General features: G+C 48.0%; 1 protein-coding gene across 1 annotated transcript; it reads right to left on the minus strand.

The window, feature by feature from the left end:
• Nucleotides 1–207: 207 nt before the first annotated feature.
• LOC128976112 (tumor necrosis factor ligand superfamily member 8-like) lies at nucleotides 208–20,427 on the minus strand. The gene is made up of 5 exons (XM_054393230.1): nucleotides 20,405–20,427; nucleotides 18,721–18,961; nucleotides 8,510–8,555; nucleotides 1,757–1,828; nucleotides 208–605 (listed from the first exon to the last, which is right to left on the minus strand). Exons 1-5 carry the CDS (start codon nucleotides 20,425–20,427, stop codon nucleotides 208–210), a joined length of 780 nt encoding a protein of 259 aa, XP_054249205.1.
• Between the last annotated feature and the right edge of the window lie 5,109 nt (nucleotides 20,428–25,536).

Here is a 25,536-nt window from a genome sequence, read left to right on the forward strand (position 1 = left end):
GTGTTTGGTTTGGTGTTTTTTTTTTTTTCCCTTTTTCGTTGTTGTTGTTGTTGTTGTTGTTGTTCTGGGACACTTACAAAGTTCCTTGTTTACCCAAGTGATGATGTAAGATAGGAGATTTCAAACAAGGTGTTGCCTAGCAAAAAGCAGGCTCCAGGTGTTGAGGGCAAGGTGAGTCTGGGCAGCAGTGGGAAGCCAGAGAGCTGCTCACATGTCATCACTGTACTTCAAGACCCCGAGGACATTTTCATTGGGAAGAGAGATTTCATTTAGGAATTTAGGCTGATTCAGTGTCACTGATACTCTGTCCTTCACATTCAGGTGTGTCAAGTGGAGCTGGAACAAGGTCTTAAAAGTCTTTTCTTGGCAGGTTTCTGATGCACACCATGTGGATAATGTTTGCCTTCTGACTTTGTCATTCACCAGGAATTCCATCTTGAGGTCGGTGGGGCTGTTGGAACAGTCAGGAAAATGAAAGTTCAAGTGGCAGTAGATCAAGTAGAGGCCTTGTTTCCTTATCACCAGCTCTTCACTCTTGCAATGGATGCCTTCACACACACCCTTCTCGACCAAACTCACTTTTGAACCATTTACAGGTCTGGACACTAGAAAGGAAAGCAAACAAATTGGAAATGAGCCACAGAGCTCCAGCGACCTGAACTCAGCATTGTGTGACTCACAGCACTCTGTTTCCTGGGAAATGGAGAGACTTGTTCAGCATTTTGGGGAGAGACCTGTTCAGTGGTTTGGGGAGAGACCTGTTCAGCATTTTGGGGAGAGACCTGTTCAACATTCTGGGGAGAGACCTGTTCAGCAATCTGGGGAGAGACCTGTTCAGTGGTTTGGGGAGAGACCTGTTCAGCATTTTGGGGAGAGAGCTGTTCAGCAATCTGGGGAGAGACCTGTTCAGTGGTTTGGGAAGAGACCTGTTCAGCATTTTGGGGAGAGAGCTGTTCAGCAATCTGGGGAGAGACCTGTTCAGTGGTTTGGGGAGAGACCTGTTCAGTGTTTTGGGGAGAGACCTGTTCAGCAATCTGGGGAGAGACCTGTTCAGTGGTTTGGGGAGAGACCTGTTCAGTGTTTTGGGGAGAGACCTGTTCAGCATTTTGGGGAGAGACCTGTTCAGCATTTTGGGGAGAGACCTGTTCATCCTTTTTGTTGCAGGAATCTCCAAGAAAAGGCCTTGGCCACATGGCTGGGACTTCCCACATGGACATGGGGTATTTAGAAGTTCCAGGGATTTACACAGCCCTTGGGAAAGCCAGGACAGGGAGATGCAGTGAAAAGGGCCTTTTGCAAACTTCAAGAGAAATCATGGAGATGTATTTTCATGTGTTCGCAGAAGGTATCTCTATTTATTCTTTCTTCTCATGTTAAACCCCATCATTCATGTGATCAGATAGAGGGTTTATCAAGCACACTCAGATCTGGGAACAGGTTGCCCAGAGGTATGGCTGAGGCCCTGCCTCTGGAGACACTCAAGATCAGACTTGATGTGGCCCTGGGCAGCCTGCTCTAGTTGGAGGTGTCCCTGCTGACTGCAGCAGGGTTGGACGAGATGACCTTTGAGAGTCCTTTCCAACCTGATGCAATCTGTGTCAATCTCAGGAAATCCAAGGATTTTTTTTTTAACTATAGAATACCCATTTGGTGAAAAAGCTATTTGCCAGTTTAAGTCACACGAGCAGCCTGCTCTGTGGCCAGCTCTCCTGTTTCTCTTGGCCAACTCTCCCCTACCACTGGGCCCCCCACTGACCTCTCACGTATGCAGCAGCTTCCTTGGTCGCGACATTCTGTAGGATGCTTAAATAGTCTTCGGAGGTGTTCCCTGAAGGAAACAACAGATTAAGTGACCACTCCTGATGGTTTTGGCCCTTAAAGTGCTGTCAGCACTGAGCACCTCACCTATATGCTGTAATTGTGCTGTGGATGACCTCCAGAGCAGCAGCCCCACAGCAACAGGCAGCAGCAGCTAAAAGAGCCCTGTAGGAGAGTTGGTTCTTACCCCTTGGCTGATCATCTCTGCTCTGCACAGGGAATTCACAGCAGTGTAACTTGATTGGTACATTTACAACAGTCTAAAGCTCTGCTGAATTGCACCTATCAGTCCAAAATACTCTACTTCTTTCTCTCCTTCTTACAAACAGGAATGATGTGCAGGTAAGATTAATGGAACTGAATTATTTGCAAGGTGCAGCTACAAAAAGAAGCTTTTAAACATTTAACTGGAGCATACTTCTGGAATGGCTCTTTGGGTGCTTTTGAATAGTCTCTCAGCTCTCTTGTGGCTGACTTTAGGTGGGGCTGTTGGTTGGTCAGAACCAAATCTACATCCTAGAGGAGCTGGGACAGCGCTGGTCCTGCCTGCGTTTACAGTGGCGGCAGGAAAGGGTCACGCACACTGCCAGCACCTCGGCTGCGTGCAGAAGGCTTCGTGTATCACGGGAATGTCCCCAGATTCCAGAGCGCCGGGCTGGGGATGCGCCGGGGCTGCCCCGCTTCAGAGCGTCCGGCGGGGCCGGCTCCCTCCCGCGGCCGCGTCCCGGCACTGCATCCCGCACTGCGTCCCGCACTGCATCCAGGCACTATATCCTTGCACTGCATCCCGGCACTGCATGCTGCACCACATCCCCGAACTGCAGGCTGCCACAGCTCCACGTCCTGGCCCTGCATCCCAGCACGACATCCCACACCGCATCCCTGCACCACATCCCACACCAAATCCTGGCACTATGTCCCAGCACTGTGGGGCTGCTGCAGCTCCATGTTGCAGGACTGCAGGACTGCCATAGCTCTGCATCCCAGCACACATCTGCATGCTGCATGCCAGCTCCACAATGCAGTGTCCTATCTTCTGCATGCCAGCACCACATCCCTGGAAATCTCCCAGGCTCTGCATCCCACACTGCGCCCCAGGAAGGCATCCTGGGCTCTGTATCCTGGGAGAATGTCCCGACACTGCACCCTGTCTCTCCATTGCAGGATGGCATCCCAGGTCCAGCATTCCAGCAGCACCTTCCAGTATCCCCACTCCTGCATCCCTGACCCTGCATCCCACCACTTCCTCCTGCACTCCACTTCCTTTGAACTGAGTTTCCACTTCCCACCTGCTTTGCATACACTTTTCTTCCTCTCCTGACTGGGCACTCAGTGCAGGGCACTGATTATCCCTCCTTTGCTTTGTGGTTGCTTGGAGCAGAGCTGGTGCTGTCCTGTGCATCCCACAGGCAGAGGGATACATGGACACAACACAGATGCAGGACACTGCTGTCTATCCCAGTGGCTGAACCAGACAGGTGCAGAGGCTTTCCTTCTTCATATCTGTCCCTAGTGCAGCTGTGGAAGGGATGTCTCTCATGGGAGACCCTACAAGGGTCTCTGAAGGACCAACAGGCTGCTCAGGGAGTCACCATCTCTGGAGATATTCAAGAAATGTGTAGACATAGCACTTTGGGACATGATTTAGTGGCCATGGTGATGTTGGGTTGATGGTTGGACTTGATAATCTTGGAGATCTTTTCCATCTGAAACAATTCCATGATTCTGATTCTGTTTTCATATAATCTTAGTGTCAGTTAAAAGGTTTACCCTAGAAAGCAGAAAATCCCCTTCTGCTTGAGCACATCTTGGAAGCTGCAGCCCTGCAACATCTGCTAAGCTATCAAAGTGCTGTGTCTGCACACCACCAGCCTGCTGCTGCCAGGAGCCCCATCACTCATGAGCAGTCTCAGGCTGTCTCAGCTGGCATCTCTCAAGATTTTCCTCTCACTGCTTTAGCTGCACTTTGCATTTCCAAAGCTGCACTTGTATCATTGCATCACAGAATGGTTTGACTTGGAAGGGACCTTAAAGATCCTCTAGTTCCAACCCCTCTGCCATGGGCAGGGACACCTCCCACCAGCCCAGGTTGCTCAAGGCCTCATCCAGCCTGGCCTTGAACACCTCCAGGGAGAAGACATCCACAGCCTCCCTGGGCAACCTGTTCCAGTGTCTCACCACCCTCACTGGAAAGAATTTCTTCCTCATGTACTTGCATTTGTTGATGTCAGCAAGTATTCTGTGTGTGCTTTTGAATCATTTCTTTGGTGACTGAGAGGTTATGGAAAAAAAACCTTCCCGTTTCTGAGAGGGTTATGGAAAAAAAAAACCTTCCAGTTCTCACTCTGCTGAGGCATTTTGCAACTGGTTTCTGGTCTTATTTCTCAAGTTAAATCTTTTATTAGCAAGCCAGGAGATGGTGAAATTACTGCTTCCAGGACTGATTGATGGTTATGTTCAACCACATCACCAAATTGGCTTTGCACTGGGAATGGTGTAAATCAGGAGTAATCCCACTGCAGTCAATAGGATTATATGAGCTCAAAAAGAGTGAGGAGGAGGAAAAGCAAAGCCACATTTGGGCTGATTTCACTGTCTCCTGTGGTGCATAGGCTCTATAGATCAGACTGCTTCAAGGAACCATGCTGATAAGGAAGGAGGCTTGGTAGGAAGACCTTAAGGCAATTTTGTCCTAAGGAAGCTGCTGGAAGATAATTCACTTTTGTCTTCCTCACCCCTTTTACAATAGGATGAGCATCCAGAGGGTGCAGCCCTGAAGGAAAGAGTCAGACTATTTCCAGGAGCTTAATGCAGCTTTTCCCCACTGAGCCAAAGAGGACACACCACTGTGAGATGGGGCTTAGAGGAGCTGCAGCCTCACCAATGCTCCAATTATTTTCTCCTGCCATGTAAACTGGAACGAGTCTCATTAAAACACAACAGGACCCTGTCCAGCCAAAAGGAACCCAAGGGTAGTGAGACATGTGGACATAGGGCCTGTTGCCAGCCAGGTCCAAGGAGTTGGCACTCTGCCTGAGGAATTCTCCTCACTGCTGGCTGCCTCAGTTTCCCCACCTCTGAGATGGATGCAACAGGAACACGGACAAAGAGCAGTGAAACCAGGAGCACAGTGTGGCATGCCAGAGTGCAAAGTGGTGCTGCCCAGGCAGCAAAAGGGCTTCCTGAGGAAGCCCTCAAATGCCCAGTCCCCCACAGGGAGTCTCTGGAGCTTGATCTAGCACTGCTCACCTGTCCCAGTGAGCTTCCTAGGCAGGGTGTGTGGCATTGCCACTAGCTGGAGGCTGAGTGGGGACAGGCACAAGAGCAGGTCAAAAGCCTGCATTTATTTAATGAAGTTGTACAGGCAGGCAATAAACAGCTTCCAGATCCTCGTGCCCCACACCGACTTAAGTGCTTATAAAACCAGATGAGGTGTTTTCATACATCTCTGTCAGCGTGCTGGAGCTGCCAGGACTTGCCTCATTTTATTTCTCAGCAGCTGTCATCCAAAGTCCCTGTGGCTGTCTTTAACTCTCTCCTGCCACTTAAGTGGCCTGTGCACAGCTGCCTGCTGGAGCTGCTGCCTGGCCCAGCCAAGTGGTGCTGTGACAAGTGCCAGCTGGGGGCTGTGCTCTCCTGGGCTCTGCTCATGGCTGTGCCTCTCACATGCACCAAGTGCCTTTGGTTCTGGAGAGCCCAAGGACTGTCACCCTGGTTCCAGGCATAGAAAGAGGACTGAGCTCAATTGCTGAATTTGCCTCCTCCCCAAGCCATAAACTTCAGAAGTATTCTTTTCTGTCCTCCAAATTTAGGAAGAACCTTCCATGAACTCATCACCAGTGCCCACCTGACTGCTGCCAGACTTGCAGAGTGCAAAGCCAACAGGACTCGACTCTCTATCCTGCTCATCACTATGCCATAGGTCAGACAATTCCATCAGCTATTCATCTGTAGCTTGTGTTTTAAGCACTGGGGAGATGAAGATCAAACATTCAGCAGCTTGTATCAACGTGGATAATCTTGTTATTAATTAAATTAGCAACCAGCCCCCGTTATGACTAACTGGAATCTGCCAAGCTGCAGTTTCCTCCGGATGCTTGCCTAGGAGGATGCTTTTGCACTTTTTTTTCCAGCATTTGCAAGCCCAGGCTTGCCAAACTTTTGCAAAGAAGCAGCTCATCTGCCCTGACCATCCTAGAGCAGACAGGACCTTAGAGAGCTTTGCTCCTTATGGGCTGCCCCAAAAGAAGCTTGACCAGCAGACCAAGAGGTGATTCTGCCACTCTGCTCTGCTCCCCTGAGACCTCACCTGGAGTATTGTGCCCAGCTCTGGGGCAGGGATTAGAGCACGTTGCTGAGAGCCCCACACAACTTGACCTGGAATGGTTCCAGGGATGGGGCAGCTCCCACCTCTCTGGGAAATGATGATGGTGATTGAACCTCTATAGACTTTGGCAGGCCATGAATTTCTCTGTAACTTCGTTTTCCCTCTAGAAAATGAACCTAACAACGCCACCTCCGCAGCCCAGGTTAATATACAGCTTGATCTTTGTGAAATGTGGATGAGCCTCCACAAGGAAATATTTCCACAGAAAGCACATTTCACACACTTTTCATTCATGGTGCTTTTAACTCTTTCCTTCTGTTCCTCAGGTACTGCACTGACAGAGGATTTGAGGAGGCTGATGCCAGTTTTCACACGAACATTTGGTGAGTCAACGTTGCATCTCACCTTGGCCACTGCTTGTGGATTCCTGCAAAGCCATCCATTGAGGACTGACAGCTGAGTCAGGAACCTCCTGTAAATCTGCTTTAGTGCCCACTGGTGTTTAGCTAATAACAGGACACAATCTCTTTGCAAATCTAAATGGAATCATCCTGCTTTTCCTGCTTTAATGTTACAAAATGCATACAGAGAAGTAGCTGTGTCTGGACCACTGTCCCTTTGCATCATGACAGTCTCTGCCTGTATGAAGCCAAGCTGTCCCCACCAGCACAGCCCTGCATCCCTCCCCAGCAGCTCTCAGATGTGTTGCACAAGTAGGTGTCAACAGAGGGCTGGAGCAAGGCTGAGCACCCAGCTGGCAACTTCATTTTTTGCTTGCTTGCCTCAAGTTGTGCCAGGGAAGATTCAGGTTGCATATCAGGAAAAATTTCTTCCCAGAAAGGGCTCTCAAGCATTTGGAACAAGCTGCCCAGGGAGGTGGTGGAGTCACCATCCCTGGAGGGATTTAAAAATGCTTGGATGTGGTGTTTAGGGACCTGACTTAGTGGTAGTGTCTTAGCAGCAGAGGTGAGATTGTGAGCTCTAAGCAAGTGGTTGGACTTGATGAGCTGAAAGGTCTCTTCCAGCCTCAACAGTTCCATGATTCTGTGTTTACAGTGCAGATCTTTGAAGTCCTGGTTTAAACAAGGTGGGTACAAAATACATCCAAGTTACACTATCAATATCCAGCCTGCCTGAGAGGTAGACATGGATCCAAACCTAAATCCAGAGCAACTTCATCCTCCCCACCGTCCCCATCCTGTGATGCTTCTTACACTTCTGTTCCTTGCAGCTCAGCAGCTGCTAGGTGGGACCTTGCAGTGGTCACCACTTGCTGCTCAGAAGCCAGCACATGATGCTAGGCAGCACACAACAGAGCTCCCTGCTGTGGGGGCCTCAGTCAGTCACCCCCTGGGATATATTAATCAATGAGCCCTGCTTCATGCATTTGAAGTGAAAAATAAAAGGCCACTGTGATTTGCTCACCCTTTAGTGTTCTCTTACCCTGCCAGAGGCATTGGAGGGGTAGGCTGGCACAGCACTTCCACCCATTCCAAACTGCTTTTGGCAGCTCCTCCTGCCCTGTGGGGGTTTCCCTACCACTCCCTCGTTTGTCTTTCACCAATGGCATCGTCACAGATTTAGCAGCAGAATTAGGAACTGATACTGAACTGCCTGTAACTGATACTGACCCAAAGGCAGAATCTGGCTAATGAAACAGCACCTTGAATGTCCCTGGAAAGCACAGCCCTCCTGCCTGCCACCTGTCAGCTATTGATGAGGAGAAAAAAAACAGCTGGCACAACTTGCCTGACCTACTGAAACCTCTTCTCCCTGTCCTGGAAATGCCAGAATTGCTCTTGCATTGCTCTGGAAAATCCTGACCTAGAGACACAGTCTCTGTGACCCCTCCTCTGCTCAGCACAAGACCCCACACAGACAGCATGCACCACCTCTTTCTGACTGGTGGGAAAACACAGCCACAAAGCTCAGCACAGTTCTGGTGACTTCTCTGAGGTTACACAGGTTCACAAGAGCAGATGTTCTGCTCTGGGGCTGTTCCACCCTGCAGATGCTGGGAACTGTCCATCATCACAGCAGACACTTGTTCAGGAGGCTGATGCTTTGCTGCCCATTATGTTTGCAAACCTCCTTTCTGGGCACCTTTTGGGACGTACTGGAGTGAGGCTGTGATGTGACTTTCCAAAAAGAATCAGAAAGTCACAGAAGGATAGGAGCTGGAAGGGCTCTGAGCAATCAGCTCTGGTTGGAGGTGTCCCTGTTGACTGCAGGGGGGGCTGGACAAGATGACCTTTGAGGGTCCCTTCCAACCCAATGCAATCTGCGAATCTGGGAGCCTAATCTCCAGCCTAAGGACACTGTGGCCATTAAACCATGTTGAAGTGAGGATTTAAGGTGTCTTACCTTTCCTGATTGGTTTTGCAATGCCCTCCACAGCAGGATCAGCTGCCTGAAAGACAAAAGAGAGAAGGGAAGGTTATTCTAGGAGCATGTTTATCTTCCAGCACAACCTCTCTTTAAAAGTGGATCTTGAAGGTTTCTGTGGCACATCCTGAAGGCTACAGAGCCTGATGCACTGGAAGCCAGCACCAGGCACTGCAGAATGTGTGGTTTCTGTAGAGCCTCACAGGTCAGTGAGGGATTAATGTGGAGCAAACCTCTCCAGCAAGCTCTCTGCACTCATCCAGACATCATCCTCAGCCATCCCCCATCACTGCTCTACAGGAAGGTTGGAGAGGGACTTTTCATAAGGGTGTCTAGTGACAGGACAAGGGGGAATGGTTTGAAGCTGAGGGAGAGCAGGGTTAGACTGGAGATTAAGGAAGAAATTCTTCAGTATGAGGCTGGTGAGACTCTGGAATAGGTTGCCCAGAGAGGTTGTGGATGCTCCCTCTCTGGAGGTGCTCAAGACCAGGTTGGCCAGGAGGTGCTCAAAGCCAGGCCTTCAGCAACCAAGTCTGATTAAGAAGTGTCTCTGCCCATGGCAGGGAGGTTGGAGTAGATCATCTCTAAGGTCCCTTCCAACCTAAACCATTCTATGATTCTAACACAGCAAACCTCCACTGTGACACAACCAGCAGTTCTCTCTGTGTGCTAAGGAATGTGTGCTGGTTTTGTTGGGGGTGTTTTGGAAGCACAAACCCTGGAAACCTGACTGAGAGCTTGGAGAGAGTAGGACAGAATGGGACTGGACACCCTTGAGAGCCAGTATCTGTCCTTTGGAAACCAGTGGTTGGATGAAAATGTAAACTGTAGAGCCTCAACACAGGTCTGAGAGTGAGAATGTTGTCTGGCTTCACCTCTCCTCCTACTTGCTGGGATGTTAGACTCAAGGATCAAAAAGGCACAGGAAACTATCCTCAGTTGGCATGGTGTAACAGTGTGAGAGCTGAAATTCCCCCCCACTGACAGCTAGCTCAGTCTGGAAGCAAATGCAAGCTGTGTTTACAAGCAAAGTTACAATCTAGGATGCAATGCAATGAATCTGTACAAATAGACACTGTTCACAACATTTACAAATATATACAATCAACAGAAAAGCACAGCCAAGCTCCCTTTGCTTCCCCCAAAGAGGGGATCTCCCAAGGGGCCTCTGCCCCCAGACCAGAAGGAATCCCCTTACCCCTCTGGCAGAGGGCAGAGAGTCAAGAAGCAGAGAGGCTGTTAGACTTAGCTCATCAAGGTCACTGTGTGGTCTTCAGCCAGGAAAGAAGAAGAAGCACCCAGACAGAAGCCCAGCAAGTTGTGAACTGCAGACTGCCCCACTTTGTTTTGAGTAGAGATCCTTAAACATTTCTCTCTCTCCAGTGGAAGTGTTTAGAACAATCATTATTTTGCTTTCTTACACCCAATAGTGACTTATTTACATTCCTTCGCTTTCTCTGCTTGAACTTTTTGTGAAGAAAAATTAAAAAGACAGTTTTAAACCATCACACATGGCCTGAGAGCTTCTCAGGAAACCAGGGTAGGCTTCCTCTGTGGTCTTGCTTCTGTTTCATCACAGCTCTCTGCCATCCAGACTCAACCCTGAAGCCTGTGCTTGCTTGCATAATACTTCCACCCAAGTGAAGTCACTGACAGCTCATAAATGTCCAACAATGCCCTTGAGGAGCAAAGAAAGTCTTCCAGCAACAGAGGAAAGATCCTGGGAGTGCCTCAGTGCTTCAAACTCTGTATCACATCCTTCACGCACACACACCAGGCAGTCCAACAGTGATTTCACTCTCAGAAGGTGGTTTTTGCTCAGGCTAGCCTCAACCAGCTCCTCTTATGTGAACACTGATTACCTAGGCTAATCCTGCAGGCTAACCAGGCCTGGTTTAGCACAGAGTCATGGAAGAGCTGGAAGGGACCATAAAGATCATTGAGTCCAACTGCCTGCTCCTCACAGGACTACCTAAAACTGAACTACACAGCTAAGAGCATCACCTAGATGCTCCCTGAACTCTGACAGGCTTAGTGCTGTGGCCACTTCCCTAGGGAGCCTGCTCCAGTCACTGAACAAAGTGACCAAGGAGAACAAGGTTGGGAAGCTGGCACCAGCTTTAGCAGAACATCTAATATCTCCTGGGAAAAATGAGGTGCAACATACATGTAGTGGGACACAGTTTAATCCACAGTGGTCTTAAAATAGAACCACTTTAGTCAGGGTGTAAATAGGATATGGAGTGGGGAGAAGGAGGATGGCTAGACACTAAGAGAAGTCATGAGACTGCTTGTGGCACTGAATGTTCTAGCCTTAAATCTCAACAGGAGCTGTCAATGTGCGCTTGCAGCCCAGAAAGCCAACCAGATCCTGGGCTGCATCAGGAGAAGTGTGGCCAGCAGGGCAAGGGAGGTGAGTCTCCCCCTCTGCTCAGCTCTGGTGAGACCACACCTGGAGTACTGCATCCAGTTCTGGAGCCTCTGTTACAAGAGGGATATGGACATGCTGGAAGGTGTCCAGAGAAGGGCCATGAGGATGAGCAGAGGGCTGGAGCTGCTCTGCTATGAGGACAGACTGAGAGAGTTGGGGTTGTGCAGTCTGGAGAGGAGAAGGCTTTGAGGAGACCTTCTTGTGGCCTTCCAGTGTCTGAAGGAGGCTACAAGAAAGCTGGGGAGGGACTTTTTAGGCTATCAGGGAGTGACAGGACTGGAGGGAATGGAACAAAGCTGGAAGTGGGGAGATTCAGGCTGAATGTGAGGAAGAAGTTCTTGCCCATGAGAGTGGTGAAAGCCTGGAATGGGTTGTCCAGGGAGGTGGTTGAGGCTCTATCACTGGAGGTGGTTAAGGCCAGGCTGGATGAGGCTCTGGCCAGCCTGATGTGGTGTGAGGTGTCCCTGGGCATGGCAGGGGGGTTGCAACTGGATGATCCTTGTGGTCCCTTCCAACCCTGACTGATTCTATGATTCTATGATAAAATCACAGACAGAATAGTAGAGGTTGGAAAGGACCTCTGGAGATCATCCAGTTCAACACCCCTGCAGGGTCACCCACAGCAGCTTGCCCAGGATCACAAAGTCCATGCAGATTTGGAGTCTCTCCAGAGAAAGAGACTCCACAACCTTTCCAGGCACCCTGCTCCACACTCAGCACCATCACAGCAAAGAAGTTTCTCCTTATGTTCAGATGGAAGAATGTTTAAGAAGACTTTTAATTAGACTCTGGCCTAATTTGACCACATTTTCAACCATGTCTGAAGTGTACATCTCTATCTGATGCCAGCAAGACAATGTTATCCTTTGGTCTACTGCCAAAATGCTGTGTTGTGCAGGCAGGGATGGTACAGGTGCCATGATTTGGGTATCTGTAATATCTGATTTATTCATTTCATCTCCCCACACCTGTATGAGACAGGGGAGAAGTTGTCTGTTGAGGCAATATTTCTCTAGATCTTTCCACAGCTTTTCCTGAGCTCTTCCTCTTTCTACATCTCTTCCTGAGCTGCAAAGGAAGGCTTCTAGGTTAGGAACTGAACAAGAACCTAGAGCTGTAGTTGGAAAAATCGGACATTTCCAAGCTTTTTTGGTTTCCTACGCAATATTCTACTTCCCAAACTCTTGTGCATCCTATGCACTTGAATCATCAAACATGGGGCTGAGAATAGTCTCAGCTGAATACACCCCCAAGGAGTATCTGCCAGAGCCTGTGAGCTCCCATCTGGGACCCTTGCCCTGGGCTGTCCATCTCATGCACTCAGGGCACAAGGAAGCATTAATTTCTAATGCAACCTCTGAGCATTTCTGCTCTCTGCAGAGAACTGAAAGCATTTTTGCATGGGGGAGAGGTGATGCTCTGTGCCCAGCTAGATCCCCTATGGGGCAGGCTGTGAGAGCTGGGGCTGTTCAGACTGGAGAAAAGGCAGCTCTGGGGAGACCTTAGAGCAGCCTTCCAGTACATGAAGGGGACCTACAAGAAAGCTGGGGAGGGACTTTTTACAAGGGGCTTGTAGAGACAGGACAAGGGACAATGGATTGAAGCTGGAAGAGGGGAGATTTAGACTGGAGATTAGGAAGAAATTCTCTGCAGTGAGGGTGGGGAGACACTGGAACAGGTATCCCAGGGAAGCTGTGGATGCTCCCTCCCTGGAGGTTTTCAAGGCCAGGCTGGATGAGGCCTTGAGCAATGTGGAGTAGTGGAAGGTGTCCCTGCCCATGGCAGAGGGGTTGGAACTGGCTAATCTTTAAGGCCCCTTCCAACCCAACCCATTCCATGAGTTTACAAATCCATGACCATGCTGAATGAAATCAGGCAGCAGATCCACTGCTGCCTGTAGAGAAGTGTAGTAAAGTGAGATGTTATCATCAGTGAGGTGTTCACCTGGCAGCCCCTCCCTTGGAGATGGCAAGCAGGACAAGGCTGCTGAGTCCTTACTACAGCTTGCTCTGTGGTAAGAGCAACAGAAACAACATCACAAAGTACTAATGTACACTGTGTGCTCACCTGGGCAGTGTCCCAGTGGCTGAAGGCAGCAAATGCTAAATGCAGTTGATTTTAGTGACAATTGAGTAGGTGTTCAAATAGAACTCCAGAGCTTGCTTTGAAACATGACTGCCATGGCTTCTTTCTTTCCCAACAGCTGCAGTACTGTGTGTAATGCTGGGATAGGGAATGCAAACAGGCACACAGCAGGAGCCCAAAGAGAGTAAACTCTCCAGTGCCAGCTCAGGAAGAATTCCTGAGGATGAATTTCACCCTGCCTGGAGTCATCTGGGAGCTGCTGCTGAAGGATCTCAGTCTTTACTCAGCAAGCAGAATAATCTGAGTTTGCTTCATTAGAGAAAATGATCATCAGGTGCCCCTGAAAGTAATTTCTTTCTTCTCTAATCACTTTACAAGAAATTTTCCTAAGCTGTGACAGTCTGATGCTGCTGGAGGGACCTTCTAATGTCCTGTCTCAGAAATGTGAACATTCATTCAATGAGAGGTCCCTGAAGAGTGTATCAGCCTCCAGGAAGCTTAAGACCTCCAAAAGTCCACATCTCCAAAGTCCACAGTCCTCCAGAAACTGGCCTGGGTCAGCTCAACCAGGTCTAATGCTCACACAACAGCTCTGTGGAGATGAGCCCTTTGGACTGGTCCTCAAAGGATGTTTTGCCATTTGAAAATAAGCCTCAAGGCCCTCCTATATTGCTGCTCAGACCCAAACCATCATCACCCATCCCTGGCTGAGGTGGGGAGAAAGGCAGTGGCACCTCAGGGAGGTGGCCATGACTTGCCAAGAGACAAAAGTAGAAACCAGATGTGAAAGAGGAGCATCAGCCCACAGCTGATCTGACCCTGAGCATCACAGGAAACCGAGCCCCATGTGAAATTCATTCTTTCCAGTGCTGACAAATCCTGTTAAAGTGACAGCTCTAGACAGCAGGTGACTGTCACTGCACAGAATGCTGACGGCCAGAGTCAGAACAGTGCAGTGTTCTAAAATGTCTCAGTGATTTTCTTGTGGTGTTCCTCTGGTGAGGCCACACCTCAAATACTGGAATCAATTTTGGGCCACTCACTACAAGAAGGACATTGAGGTGCTGGAGTGTGTCCAGAGAAGGGCAATGAAGCTGGTGAAGGGTCTGGAGAACAGGGCTGGAGAGGAGTGACTGAGGGAATTGGGGTTGTTTAGTCTGGAGAAAAGGAGGCTGAGGGGAGACCTTCTGGCTCTCTGCAACTCCCTGAAAGGAGGTTGGAGCCAGGTGGGACTGGATCTCTTCTCCCAAGGTAAAAGTGACAGGACAAGAGGAAATGTCCTCAGATTGCACCACAGGAGGTTTAGGTTGGACCTGAGGGACAATTTCTTCCCCAAAAGGGGTGTCAAGTCCTGGCCCAGTCTGCCCAGGACAGTGGTGGAGTGTACATCCATGGAGGGATTTAAAGCTGTATAGATGTGGTGCTCAGGGACCTGGGTCGGTGGTGACTTGGCAGCTCTGGGTTAATGTTTGGACTCGATGACATTAAAAGTCTCTTGCAACCAAAGCAATTCTATGATTCCATGACTGACCAAGTGGGAAATCTGCTTTCAGGTGCAATTTTCAGCAGGGTTCTCCACCAGAGGGGGCCAGGAGGCTCCGATCGGGCCAGCCCCGATGATTCTGGGACTGCCAGTTGCCATGCTGCAAAAGATTTTCCCACAGTGTCTGGAGGTTAGAAATACGAAGCCAACAAAACCCACAGCAGTGGCAGACTGTCCCAGATTAAGACTTTGGACGTTTGCACAGAAGTTGTTTTTTCTTAGAGGTGTTGGATGGAGTGTGCCTTGCAGTGCAGCATAGAAGTTCCTAGGGCCTGTGTGTCTTAAAAATATATTTTTCTAGTCCTTTCTGTCCCATATTGTGTCATTGATGCTACATCTCTCTATGTACCTACATATATATATATCTATATATATATATAGATAGATATATATATCTATTTGGGGCTGTTCAGCTTAGAGAAGAGAAGGCTTCAGGGAGACCTCAGAGCAGCCTTCCAGTACCTGAAGTAGGCTACAGGAGAGATGGGCAGGGACTTTTGACAAGGGCTTGGAGTGATAGGATAAGGAGCAATGGCTTTGAGCTGGAAGAAGGGAGATTGAGACTGGAGATTAGGAAGAAATTCTTCCCAGTGAGGGTGGGGAGATACTGGAACAGGTTGCCCAGGGAGGTTGTGGATGCCCCTCCCCAGGAGGTGTTCAAGGCCAGGTTGGATGAGGCCTTGAGCAAGCTGGGCTGGTGGGAGGTGTCCCACCAGGGACAAGAAGGGGGTTGCAACTGGATGATCTTTAAGGTCCCTTCCAATACAATGCATTCGATGAATCCATGAATCTACTTTTACCCCTGGACCAGGATCAGGCACTTCATTAGGGGACTTAAGCATCTCCCCTATGAAGAGAGACAGAGAGCCCTGGGCTGTTTAGTCTGGAGAAGAGAAGACTGAGAGGGGATCTGATCAATGTCTATCAATAGCTGAGGGGTGGGTGTCAAGTGGAGGGGGCCAGGCTCTTGTGGGTGGTGCTCAGTGATAAGCCAAGGAACAACAGCTTCAAATTCAAACATAGAAGATTTCATCTCAACATGAGGAGAAACTTCTTTCCAGTGAGGGTGACAGAGCCCTGGAGCAGGCTGTCCAGGGGGTTGTGGAGTCTCCTTCTCTGGAGACTCAGCCTGGATGCATTCCTGTGTGGACTACACTAAGTGCTCCTGCTCTGGCAGGGGGGTTGGACCTGAGGATCTCTTGAGGTCCCTTCCAACCTCTGATATACTGTGAGACTGTGATAGATAGATAGATAGATAGATAGATAGATAGATAGATAGATAGATAGATAGATCCAGCATCAGTCAATGCAGCAGGCAGAAAGTGAAGGTTTTAGCCCTCTTGTAACAGTGTTAAGAAGAAAAATGAAGGCTGTAGACCACCATACAAGCAGCTAGTCTGACTCCAGAGAAAAATAAAGTCACCAGTGAAAAATCAAGCCAAGTGAATGGCCTGAAGCCAAGGGTTTGTGGAGGTGAAAGCTGAAAGCACTCAACTGACTTAAGCACTGAACTGACTTCAGCACCTCACATAGTTCCAAAAAAAAAAGTGATTTAGTTCCCCAAAATGACACTGATGCTAGTGTGCTCTGCTGCCCTTCCTGAAAACAAGGCATAAAGAAAATTTCTTGGGGTGTTTTTTTGAAGATGTGGAGGGGACAGATAATGTGTCTTTGATTTACCCTTAGATTCAGAGAAGCAGCTTTGGAATCATAGTTGCTTTCTTGTTTTGGTCTTTCATGTTGGATCTCCCTTCTTCAGAGTACCTAGACTTTGGGTGTTGGGCATGCCTTGTTTCTGTACAGTTTGATTTTCCCTTCCCAGTGTGTTTTCCTTCATCTTATACTAGGCAAGTGTAAATGCATCTAAAGGAAGACAAGCAGGCAGTTTCCATGGATCTGGGGCACTGTGTGGTCTGCCTGCCACCAGAAGCCTGTTCTGAACGTGGTGGTAGCCAAGCCATGGATCACAAGGCCTGCACTGTCCCTAGAATTCTCTAACACTGCTTTGGACAGAGGAACATAGAGGTTTCTGTCTCAGCTCACCATAAGATGGGCATGAAGTTGCCACCATTGCCCCTGTGGCTAAGGACCACTCCTGTAATCCATTTGACAAGATGAGGGGAGAGAACTGCATCTTCCCAGGAGGTTGATGACACAAAATGTTGGCCCTTCCTTCAGAAGTGCCAAAGCAAATAGCTAAGCTAGTTGATGATACTCAAATTTCTCCAGCAACAAGACTCAACAGCCACAGGGCTGCACATCCACCCTGTCCTGGAGCTGTTGAAGTCAATGCAAGATGCTGATCTCAATCACAACTCTATTTGCCAAAGGAGTGTGTGTTTGGCCTGATGCTAACAGTGTGACCATGAGCTAATGGGATCTTGGAGCAGCCCTGAAGTTCCTTGAGGAGCACACCTCACAGAAGCAGCACTTGTTCTCTGGGCTGGAAATACAAGAGCAGTCACAGATGGAAAACAACTGTGCTGCTTCTGAACTCAGGGTCTTTCAGCTCCCTGGGAGCAAGAACACAAGTCATGCTTGTGCTGCCAAATTCCTCTCACAGCCTGAAATTGCTGCTGGATTTTATTTGTGTTTCTCACACACTTCAGCTTCCTACTTTCTCCTTCAGCCAAGCTCATTTCCAAAGCAGCTGCAATAATGCCATTACTCTTTTAAATGAAAATCTTGACTCTTTCAGTAATATTGTTCATCTGGCAATGAGTGTAACTGGGTTTATCCTGATGGAGAGGTCATTTAGTGCTTGCTTTCATAATAAGTACAAATGAAAGCTTCATTATACAGCAAAGCTATGGCAATTCTGTAATTACCCAGGCTGTTACTTTAAAGATCTCCCTTAATGTCCCTCTATTTATCACTAGAAAATCCCCATGTCTCATTCTAACTGTGCCCCAACTGGCTTCATTTTTTGGAAGAACACTGATTTCAGGTAAATAGCTCCTCTCTGGTACAACTTAAATAAGCATCACTCAGGCTTTCTTGGTTTAATTTATAGGTAATGTGCATGCACAGGCAGACAAAGTCAACAGGGTAAATTTAGCATGAGAAAATATTGAGCTGAAAGGACCATATTTTGGTTTTCGTGGCCAACTTCCTCCAGCAGCCCCGTGCTGGTGCTTTCATTCTATGAACAGTAGTGGAGGTGCTTCAGGACTTCATTTTTTCCAAGATTTCAGAGCCTGTAAACCCTCTACCCTGGCATTTTTTCCCCTGGCAAAATTCATGGTAGTGTTCCTGGCAAGTTTGGAAAAGCACTTTTTATGTGCACAGCCACCTGGAGCTCTGCCCTGGCTCTAGCTGTGTCACTGACTCCCCACAACCCCAGGTCCATGTGAGAGCAGCCCTGTTTAAGGATAAAACATCTGTAGGCAGAGGGAACAGTTGTTTAAGTGAGACCCTGCCTCACTTACATCCTCAGCCATCCTTGCTATAGTTCTACTTTTACAGCAAAAATCACCCCCAAGAGCAGGGCTGACAAAAGAGAGAGCAGCAATGAACTCCCTTGCCCCCATCAACCATTCTGGGACTACTTCAAGAGAGCTCTGCTCCAGCACATCACACTGCTTCCCAAGAGACACCACCAGTGTCACACAGAGATGATTCATCCTAAGGACATTACTGAAGTGTGGCAGCATTTCAGAGGAACAGCTGTAGACAATACCAGAACAGAGCATCCCAGGCAGTGGTTGCTCTCCAGAGAAGCAAGAGGAGACAGAGGTAAAACCAGGGAGCAGACCCTGAGGCACTGATCTACCTTCTCTCCACCTCTCCTCCTAACGAGGCAGGACAGAGGGTGGCTTGCATCTTGAATTATGAGCTTTCCACTTGCGTTTACCAAGTTGAAATTGCATGCTAGGAACCAATGCTGCCCATGGAAAGAGATCTTCTTTTTTTGTTAAGTTCTTTTCTCTTCCTCTTTGTTCCATCTTTCTCTGCCCTAATTCACGTGTGTGCATTTAAAGCAGGAGACAGCCAACTGTGTTGCTGGCTACAGAAAGATTTTTAGAGAGGCTAAAGAAAGATTTTTAAAGGCTTAAAAAAAAAAAAAAGAAAGAAAGAAAATGAAGAGGGGAGAGGGGGAAAGGCCAATGAATAAAGTAAGAAATTTCTTACCGTCTTCTGAATGACTAAGACCATGATGGTGGCTAATGCAAAGACGAGTAACGCAACAAGGGTGGTGATGATGAAATACAAACATGTTTTGTTAGTGGCCCCAAGCCTCCTTGAAACGCTGTCTTCACTCACATCCATGGCTGATTCATGGGAGTCCTTCCCCTGAAAAATTGTTTGCTCTTGTGCTGAGCACGTTCTTATATAGCTCGCAGGGTACTGCTCTGTAGCTCCCCTCGAGCAGCTTCAAGTTGCAGCCCATATCTGCTCCTGGCAGGATTTTCCCCCTTCATCCTGGCTCATGTGATCTGGAAAAAAAAACTTCATCACTTGTAGTACAAAGAGAGAGGGACCTGGGGGCGTGAGGCAGGACGCAGCTGTGAAGAGGGGAAGGAGCTTCATGTTCTAGCCCAGGGATCTCGCCACGGCAGTCCTGTGCTGCACCCGAGGTTTCTGATGTCAGAAGGTGAGTGGTTACCCAGATCAGGCCTCCTCCCCCCACAGTGGCTTTCTGTGAAATGGAGAGCTATGCAAATTCTGTTTCATTTTATACTCAGTGCAGCTACAGCTCGGTACAGTAAGTCACCCCACAGCTCTGCCTTCCCCATTCACAGTCACCTCTTCAAGGGTCTGGAGATGCTAGGTGATATTTTCATCGAAGTATTTCATAAAAATGCATAAGGAAGGCATCTTTGATACAGGATGCAAGTTCTAGGCAGAGGCAGAGAAAGGAAGAGGTCACACCAGAGCAGCTGAAAGCACCATGTGAGGATGTGCCCACAGGGGATGTCTCTACACCTCCCTGCCCTGGTTTATTTGCAGATGGTGAACTAATGTTCATTGATATCCTGCCCAGAAGCTTCTCTGTCCTAACCTGGGGCTATCACCCAGCCATGAGGCTTCTCACAGCACTCAAATGAGATTTTTTTGAACTGGAAACATTCCTGCTTCATGTCAGCGTGGAAGGACAAATCCTTCCTAACTCAGCATCTGTTGTGTGAGATGACTCCTTGCTCTGTGGCCAGGCCAACTCAAAAGGCAGCTGGGTATTTCTGAAAGTTGTCCTGGTTAGCTGTGTGTCCTCTTGTGGTTTGTGTCTATGCAAGCTGGTTAACAGCTGTAACAGGATCAGAATGTCTGGGAGAGTTGCCAGCTCCTCCCAGCTCAGTGATCTGAGGACATCTGAGAGGCCAATCAGGATCTTACCAATGGTCCATCAAGTCAACAGCTTGCTTTCAGTAAAGAGCAACAAGAGGTGCCTTGGGAAGAATATTGGAGGAGAAATCCTGGTATTTATTGAGTGCAATTCTCTCATTTCCCCTGATTTGGGCTTTAGGGACTCCCAAACCAGAGGTAACTTCAATTCAGCTCCTCCTCATCCCCTTGATATCTTACTATTATTATCACTCTCTTTAATAAACTCACAAGAGCACAGCACTGCACAAGCTTCTATAGATTTCCAAAGCAGTGTTTTTCAGAGCATCTCTTATCACCGTGGAAACAGGCACCATCTATTTTAGTCAGAGACAAAGGGAAGCAGCCTCCTCTCCTTAAGGATGAGACAACAATGTCACTTGGTCAGGAAATCTGTTCCTCAAGCCTGAACAGGCTGGATGGGGCAGATCCTCACCTGCTCCACGGAAGCAAAAATTCTGGGCAGCTTCTAGCAGCAGTGGTTCTCACCTACCTTAATCTGTACTGGAAATCCATCTTGATTTGCAAGGGAAAGATTTGCACAGTCTGGCCTGTGAATGTTCATTTCATAGAATAGAATCACAGAATCAGTCAGGGTTGGAAGGGACCACAAGGATCATCCAGTTCCAACCCCCCTGCCATGGGCAGGGACACCTCACACTACAGCAGGCTGGCCAGAGCCTCATCCAGCCTGGCTGCAAACACCTCCAGGGATGGGGCCTCAACCACCTCCCTGCACAACCCATTCCAGGCTCTCACCACTCTCATGGGGAAGAACTTCTTCGTTACATCCAGCCTGAATCTCCCCACTTCCAGCTTCATTCCATCCCCCCCAGTCCTGTCACTCCCTGATAGCCTAAAAAGTCCCTCCCCAGATTTCTTGTAGGCCCCTTCAGATACTGGAAAGCCACAAGAAGGTCACCTCGGAACCTTCTCCTCTCCAGACTGATTTGACCCCTTAAAGCAGTCACTCCTGCAGCGCAGCAAACTCATCCTTTGAGAAGCAGAACATGGAGATCCCCAACACTGGCATGGAACCATGGAATTATTTTGGTTGGAAGAGACCTGTAAGATCACCAAGTCCAACTGTCAACCAAACACCACCATGGCCATTAAGCCATGTCCCCAAGTGCCATGTCCACAGATATTTTTTTACACCCCCAGGGATGGTGACTCCACCACCTCCCTGCACAGCCTGTTCCAATGCCTGACCACTCTTGCAGGGAAGAAATGTTTCCTAATATTCAACCTAAACCTCCCCTAGCACAACTTGAGGCTATTTCCTCTCATCCTATCACTTGTGGGGGAGAAGAAACTGACACCCACCTCACTCCAACCTGCTTTCAGGGAGTTGTAGAGAGCAAGGAGGTCTCCTTTCAGCCTCCTTTTCTCCAAACTAAACACCCCCAGTTCCCTCAGCCACTCCTTACCTGCCCTGTTCTCCAGACCCCTCACCAGCTTTGTTCCCTTTCCCTGGACCTGCTCCAGCACCTCAGTGTCCTTGTAGTGAGGGCTCCCAAACTGAACCCACTGTAGGCTATAGGAGCACAAAGCATCCACTCCTGCAGTGGTATTATGCTATGTGGTGTTCCAAGGCAGCCAAGGCAAACACCTAACACAGAACCAGCCACCAGCAGCCCCTGTCAATGATTTCTCTTGTTGTGATGTGTGAAATACCTGGAAACACTGCTCAGCTAAGACATCTGTACTGGAGAGACAGATAGAAGTTTTTAAACAGGACAAGGGGCAGTGAACATAAACTAGGGCACAGAAAGTTCCATCTCAACATGAGGAGGAACTTCTTTACTCTAAAGGTCCCAGAGCACTGGAACAGGCTGCCCAGAGAGGTTGTGGAGTCTCCTTCTCTAGAGACTTTCAAGCCCCATCTGGATGTGTTCCTGTGTGACCTGTGTTGGATTCTCTGCTCCTGCTGTGGCAGGGGGATTGGACTTGATGATCTCTGGAGGTCCCTTCTAACCCCTAACATTTTGTGATCCTGTGAACAGGGTAGCACTGCAGAACAAGTGAACACTTCCATAGCTTTGTCCTTATCAGTGAATAAACCACTGCACAAATCCTATTTAATGGTGTTCTTGGGGTGCTGGTTTGGAGGTGGGGATGCACTTTTAAATATGACTTTGGTGCAATGCTCTGTTGCACTCTAGGTCACTCCTGGCAACACCACAACACAAACCCTATCACACAACCATCTGCCTGATCATACCAGAGCACAACTCACTGCTTTCATGCCTTCTGACCAACGCTGCATCAATTTTCACAAGCTCCAGTTCAAGAGGTTGAAATAGCAGCTGGTTACCCTCTGTTTGCACTGGCACATGCTGCAGCAGAAGAGTTTGGCATGAAAGGATAAGGAGGCAGACAACAAATGATCTCCAAACCCAGTTTCTCAGTAGAGTAAGTAGGAAAAAAAATAACCCAGCCTCTTGTTAATATTCATTTAGCTAATACTCTGCTGAAATTAACTTGCTGACAGCTGAAGACCCCTTCAAGTGGTCAATGGAAATTCACCCCTGACTGAAGCCTGTGAGAAAGGAAAACCTTTCTTAAAGGACATTAATGACCAGTTCTTCAAAGACAGGTATGCACCTAGCTGCCACTGAAATCCAGGGGGGTGAAGTGTGTTGGTGCCTTCAAAAGTTTCTGATTTTATCCTTAGTGGGCACTGGGTCCATTTCTCATCAAAACCATCTTTGATGTTTGTATCCATAGAGTTTTCTACCAGAACCTCACCTTTAGCTTTTCGAGATCTAAGAGAGCTGGGAGAAGATGCATCATAATGTATATTTTATCACCCTGAGTGCTCCTAAGGGTCCAGTCTTAGATTGATAACAAAGATGCTGCTGGGCCTTCAGAGAGACCCCAAAAATAGAATTCTGGAGCTTCAGCTGAGTTGCACCTGAGTGCACACATCCAAGCACCTGAGGCCTTGTGCATCATTCCTTATGGAAATGCACAATCAGTAAACTGAGGTTACTTCAAAACACCCTTAGCACCCAAGGGATGAATCACCTTGCTGGTGGAGGTTTCTAAGCCTCCTCCAATGAATCACTCTCTTGTATTGCACTTTGCTGTTACCTTTTGTGGCAATTTTAGGCTATGCCTTTAAACTTTTTCACAGATCTTGAATAGAAAGTAGTAAAATGTGAACCAATCACTATTGGGTGTGATAAGGAAAAGAAAGATAATTCTGAACAATCTCATTGGAGAGATATCACCCATAAGATTTGGTTCCCAAAACAATCCTTCCCTCTCTTCTCACTTCTTTGCTCTGGGAGAGACTAGCTGGCTTCTGCTTGAGCCTGGCTGCATTGTTTTGGCTAAGTCTAATATCTCTGCTTCTGTCTCTTTTGTACAGGGGGGCAAGGGAAAGGCAGGGAAGGGAGAAGCTGTTGCAGCTCCCCTGGTCTTTGGCCAGGGGGGTCCTTGTGCTGTTTGTTCATTGTAAGTATCTGTAAATATCTGTAAATGTTGCATATTTGTACATATTCCTTGCATTCCATTGTAGATTGCAGTTTTCCTTGCAAATACAGCTTCAGTTGTGCTTCCACCTGAGCTAGTCTGGCAAAGTTAACGTTGGGAGGGGGGGAATTCTTAATCCACCACACCTTTGTGCTCCACATCTCAGCCTAAGCTGAGGGAGGTGGTTGACAGCTGGGCTGGGGTTGATAAAGTTGTTTGTTTGGGTGTTGGTTTTTTTAATTAGATTTATTAGGATGTGGTCCTAATCCAAGGCTGGTCACAGAATGAAGTAAATGACACTGCAGCATCACGCTTCTAAGACTCTTGTCATGATACTGTTGACTCCTACCATAAAATAGTCTTTTGAGTGAGTTCTTGCTTGTAGAATCCACAAGGTTGGAAAAGACCTTTAAGATCATTGAGTCCAACCATAACCCAGCTCCCACAACCGTTAAACTATACCCTGAAGCATCACATCTACACTCTTCTTGGATATCCCCAGGGATGGTGACTCTACCACCTCCCTGGGCAGCCTGTTCCCACACTTCACCACTCTCTCAGTAAAGCTTTTCCTAATGTCCAACCTACACCTCCCCTGGCACAACTTAAACCCATTTCCTCTCATCCTATTGCTGGTTACTTGGGAGAAGAGACCAACACCAGCCTCACCCCAACCTCCTTTCAGGCAGTTGTAAAGAGCAATAAGATCTCTCCTCAGCCTTCTTTTCTCCAGACTAAACAACCTCAGCTCCCTCACCAGCTCCTCATACATCCTGCCCTCCAAACCCCTCACCAGCCTTGCTGCTCTTCTCTGGACCCACTCCAGGACCTCAGTGTCTTATCTCTTACCCAAGCCTTCTATTCTTGCAATGTAAGGGAACGTTTCCAAGAATAGCAATGTCCTTTCCTCATTTTGTTTCTCCAATAAAATTACTGCATAAAAATAGACATCAAATGGGAGGAAAACAAGACAAAAAAAGAGAAAGGTTAGAGCTGCCATTGCACAGTAGCATCTCCTTGGAAAGCTACCCAGCATTTATTCATGCTGAGCAACCATCTTCCTTGTTCAAAATAATTATATCACTCAGCCTTGTAAGGCACTAGACAAATAGGTACATTAAATTAGGTGAAAATTTGCTGTAGGGGGTGAAACCCATCTCTTTTTATTGTAGGTGATGTGCACCATTCATCTCTTTTAAAGCACAGGTAGAAAAGAGAGGCATTAGGATAGAGAATAAAATGCAATAACAAAGCTGCACAAATGGGACAGTTATAAAAGGGCAATAACTTCCACAGGTCTGTCAGAGAGTGCATTTGCTCAGTGGGACTGATTGTTACTGCCCAAACAGGAGCAGTTCTCCTCAAACAGCTTTCCCTGAAGAAAGGAGCTGCCTGCTTTGCTGGGAACTCATAGGATGCACTGGGTTGGAAGGGAGCTTTGATGCCCCTCTAGTCCAACCTCACTGCAGGGACATCTCCAACCAGAGCAGGTTGCTCAGGTCCCCATTAAGCCTGACCTTGAATATCTCTGGGGATGGGGTCTCCAGCACCTCTCTGGGCAACTTGTTCCAGTGTTCCACCACCCTCATACTAAGGAACTTCTTCCTAAGGCCACATCTACGTCTACCCTGCTCTAGTTTCAAAGCTTTGCCCCTTGGGTAGCTTGGGTATCTTTAGCAACATTTGCTTGTAAGAATCAAACCAAGTGGAAAAGCTCTTTTCTGGCTACCAAACCCTTCTGTGTTCTGATCAGCACCTTGGCAGTGAGATGAAGAAGATAATGCATGGATCACAAAGCTGGGAGAAGTGGGAGGATTAATAGCAAAGCTTGAATAAACTAAACCAAAACCAAACCAGAGTTACTTAGAAGGAGGCAGATTTGAGATACCTGAAATGCCACTTGTTCTGTTAGGAACCACCACAAGGATCTTCATCTCCAGCAAGGTTCCATTCCTCAAAACCAGGCTATTCCTGCATGATTTAACCAGCACAATAAAAAACTGAGCCACCTAGAAGTATGGTCAGACTCTGATGCCTACTCTGGGGTCTAAACTCAAAAGAAAGAGGATTGTATCAGTTCTAGGTTCAGGAAGAGAGAGAGAAAGGATGTTTACACTTGCTGGTCTGAGTCACACCAGAGCAGGT

This window comes from Indicator indicator, chromosome 28, assembly GCF_027791375.1.
Source record: "Indicator indicator isolate 239-I01 chromosome 28, UM_Iind_1.1, whole genome shotgun sequence".
NCBI classification, from domain to species: domain Eukaryota; kingdom Metazoa; phylum Chordata; class Aves; order Piciformes; family Indicatoridae; genus Indicator; species Indicator indicator.

Coding starts and splice junctions, on each gene's coding strand:
- LOC128976112 (XM_054393230.1), bottom strand. CDS start 20,427: ATGGATTTCCAGTACAGATTAAG. Junction 8,556..18,720: donor TCTTAGTCATTCAGAAGACG/GTAAGAAATTTC, acceptor TTTGTCTTTCAG/GCAGCTGATCCTGCTGTGGA. Junction 1,829..8,509: donor TGCAAAACCAATCAGGAAAG/GTAAGACACCTT, acceptor TGTTTCCTTCAG/GGAACACCTCCGAAGACTAT.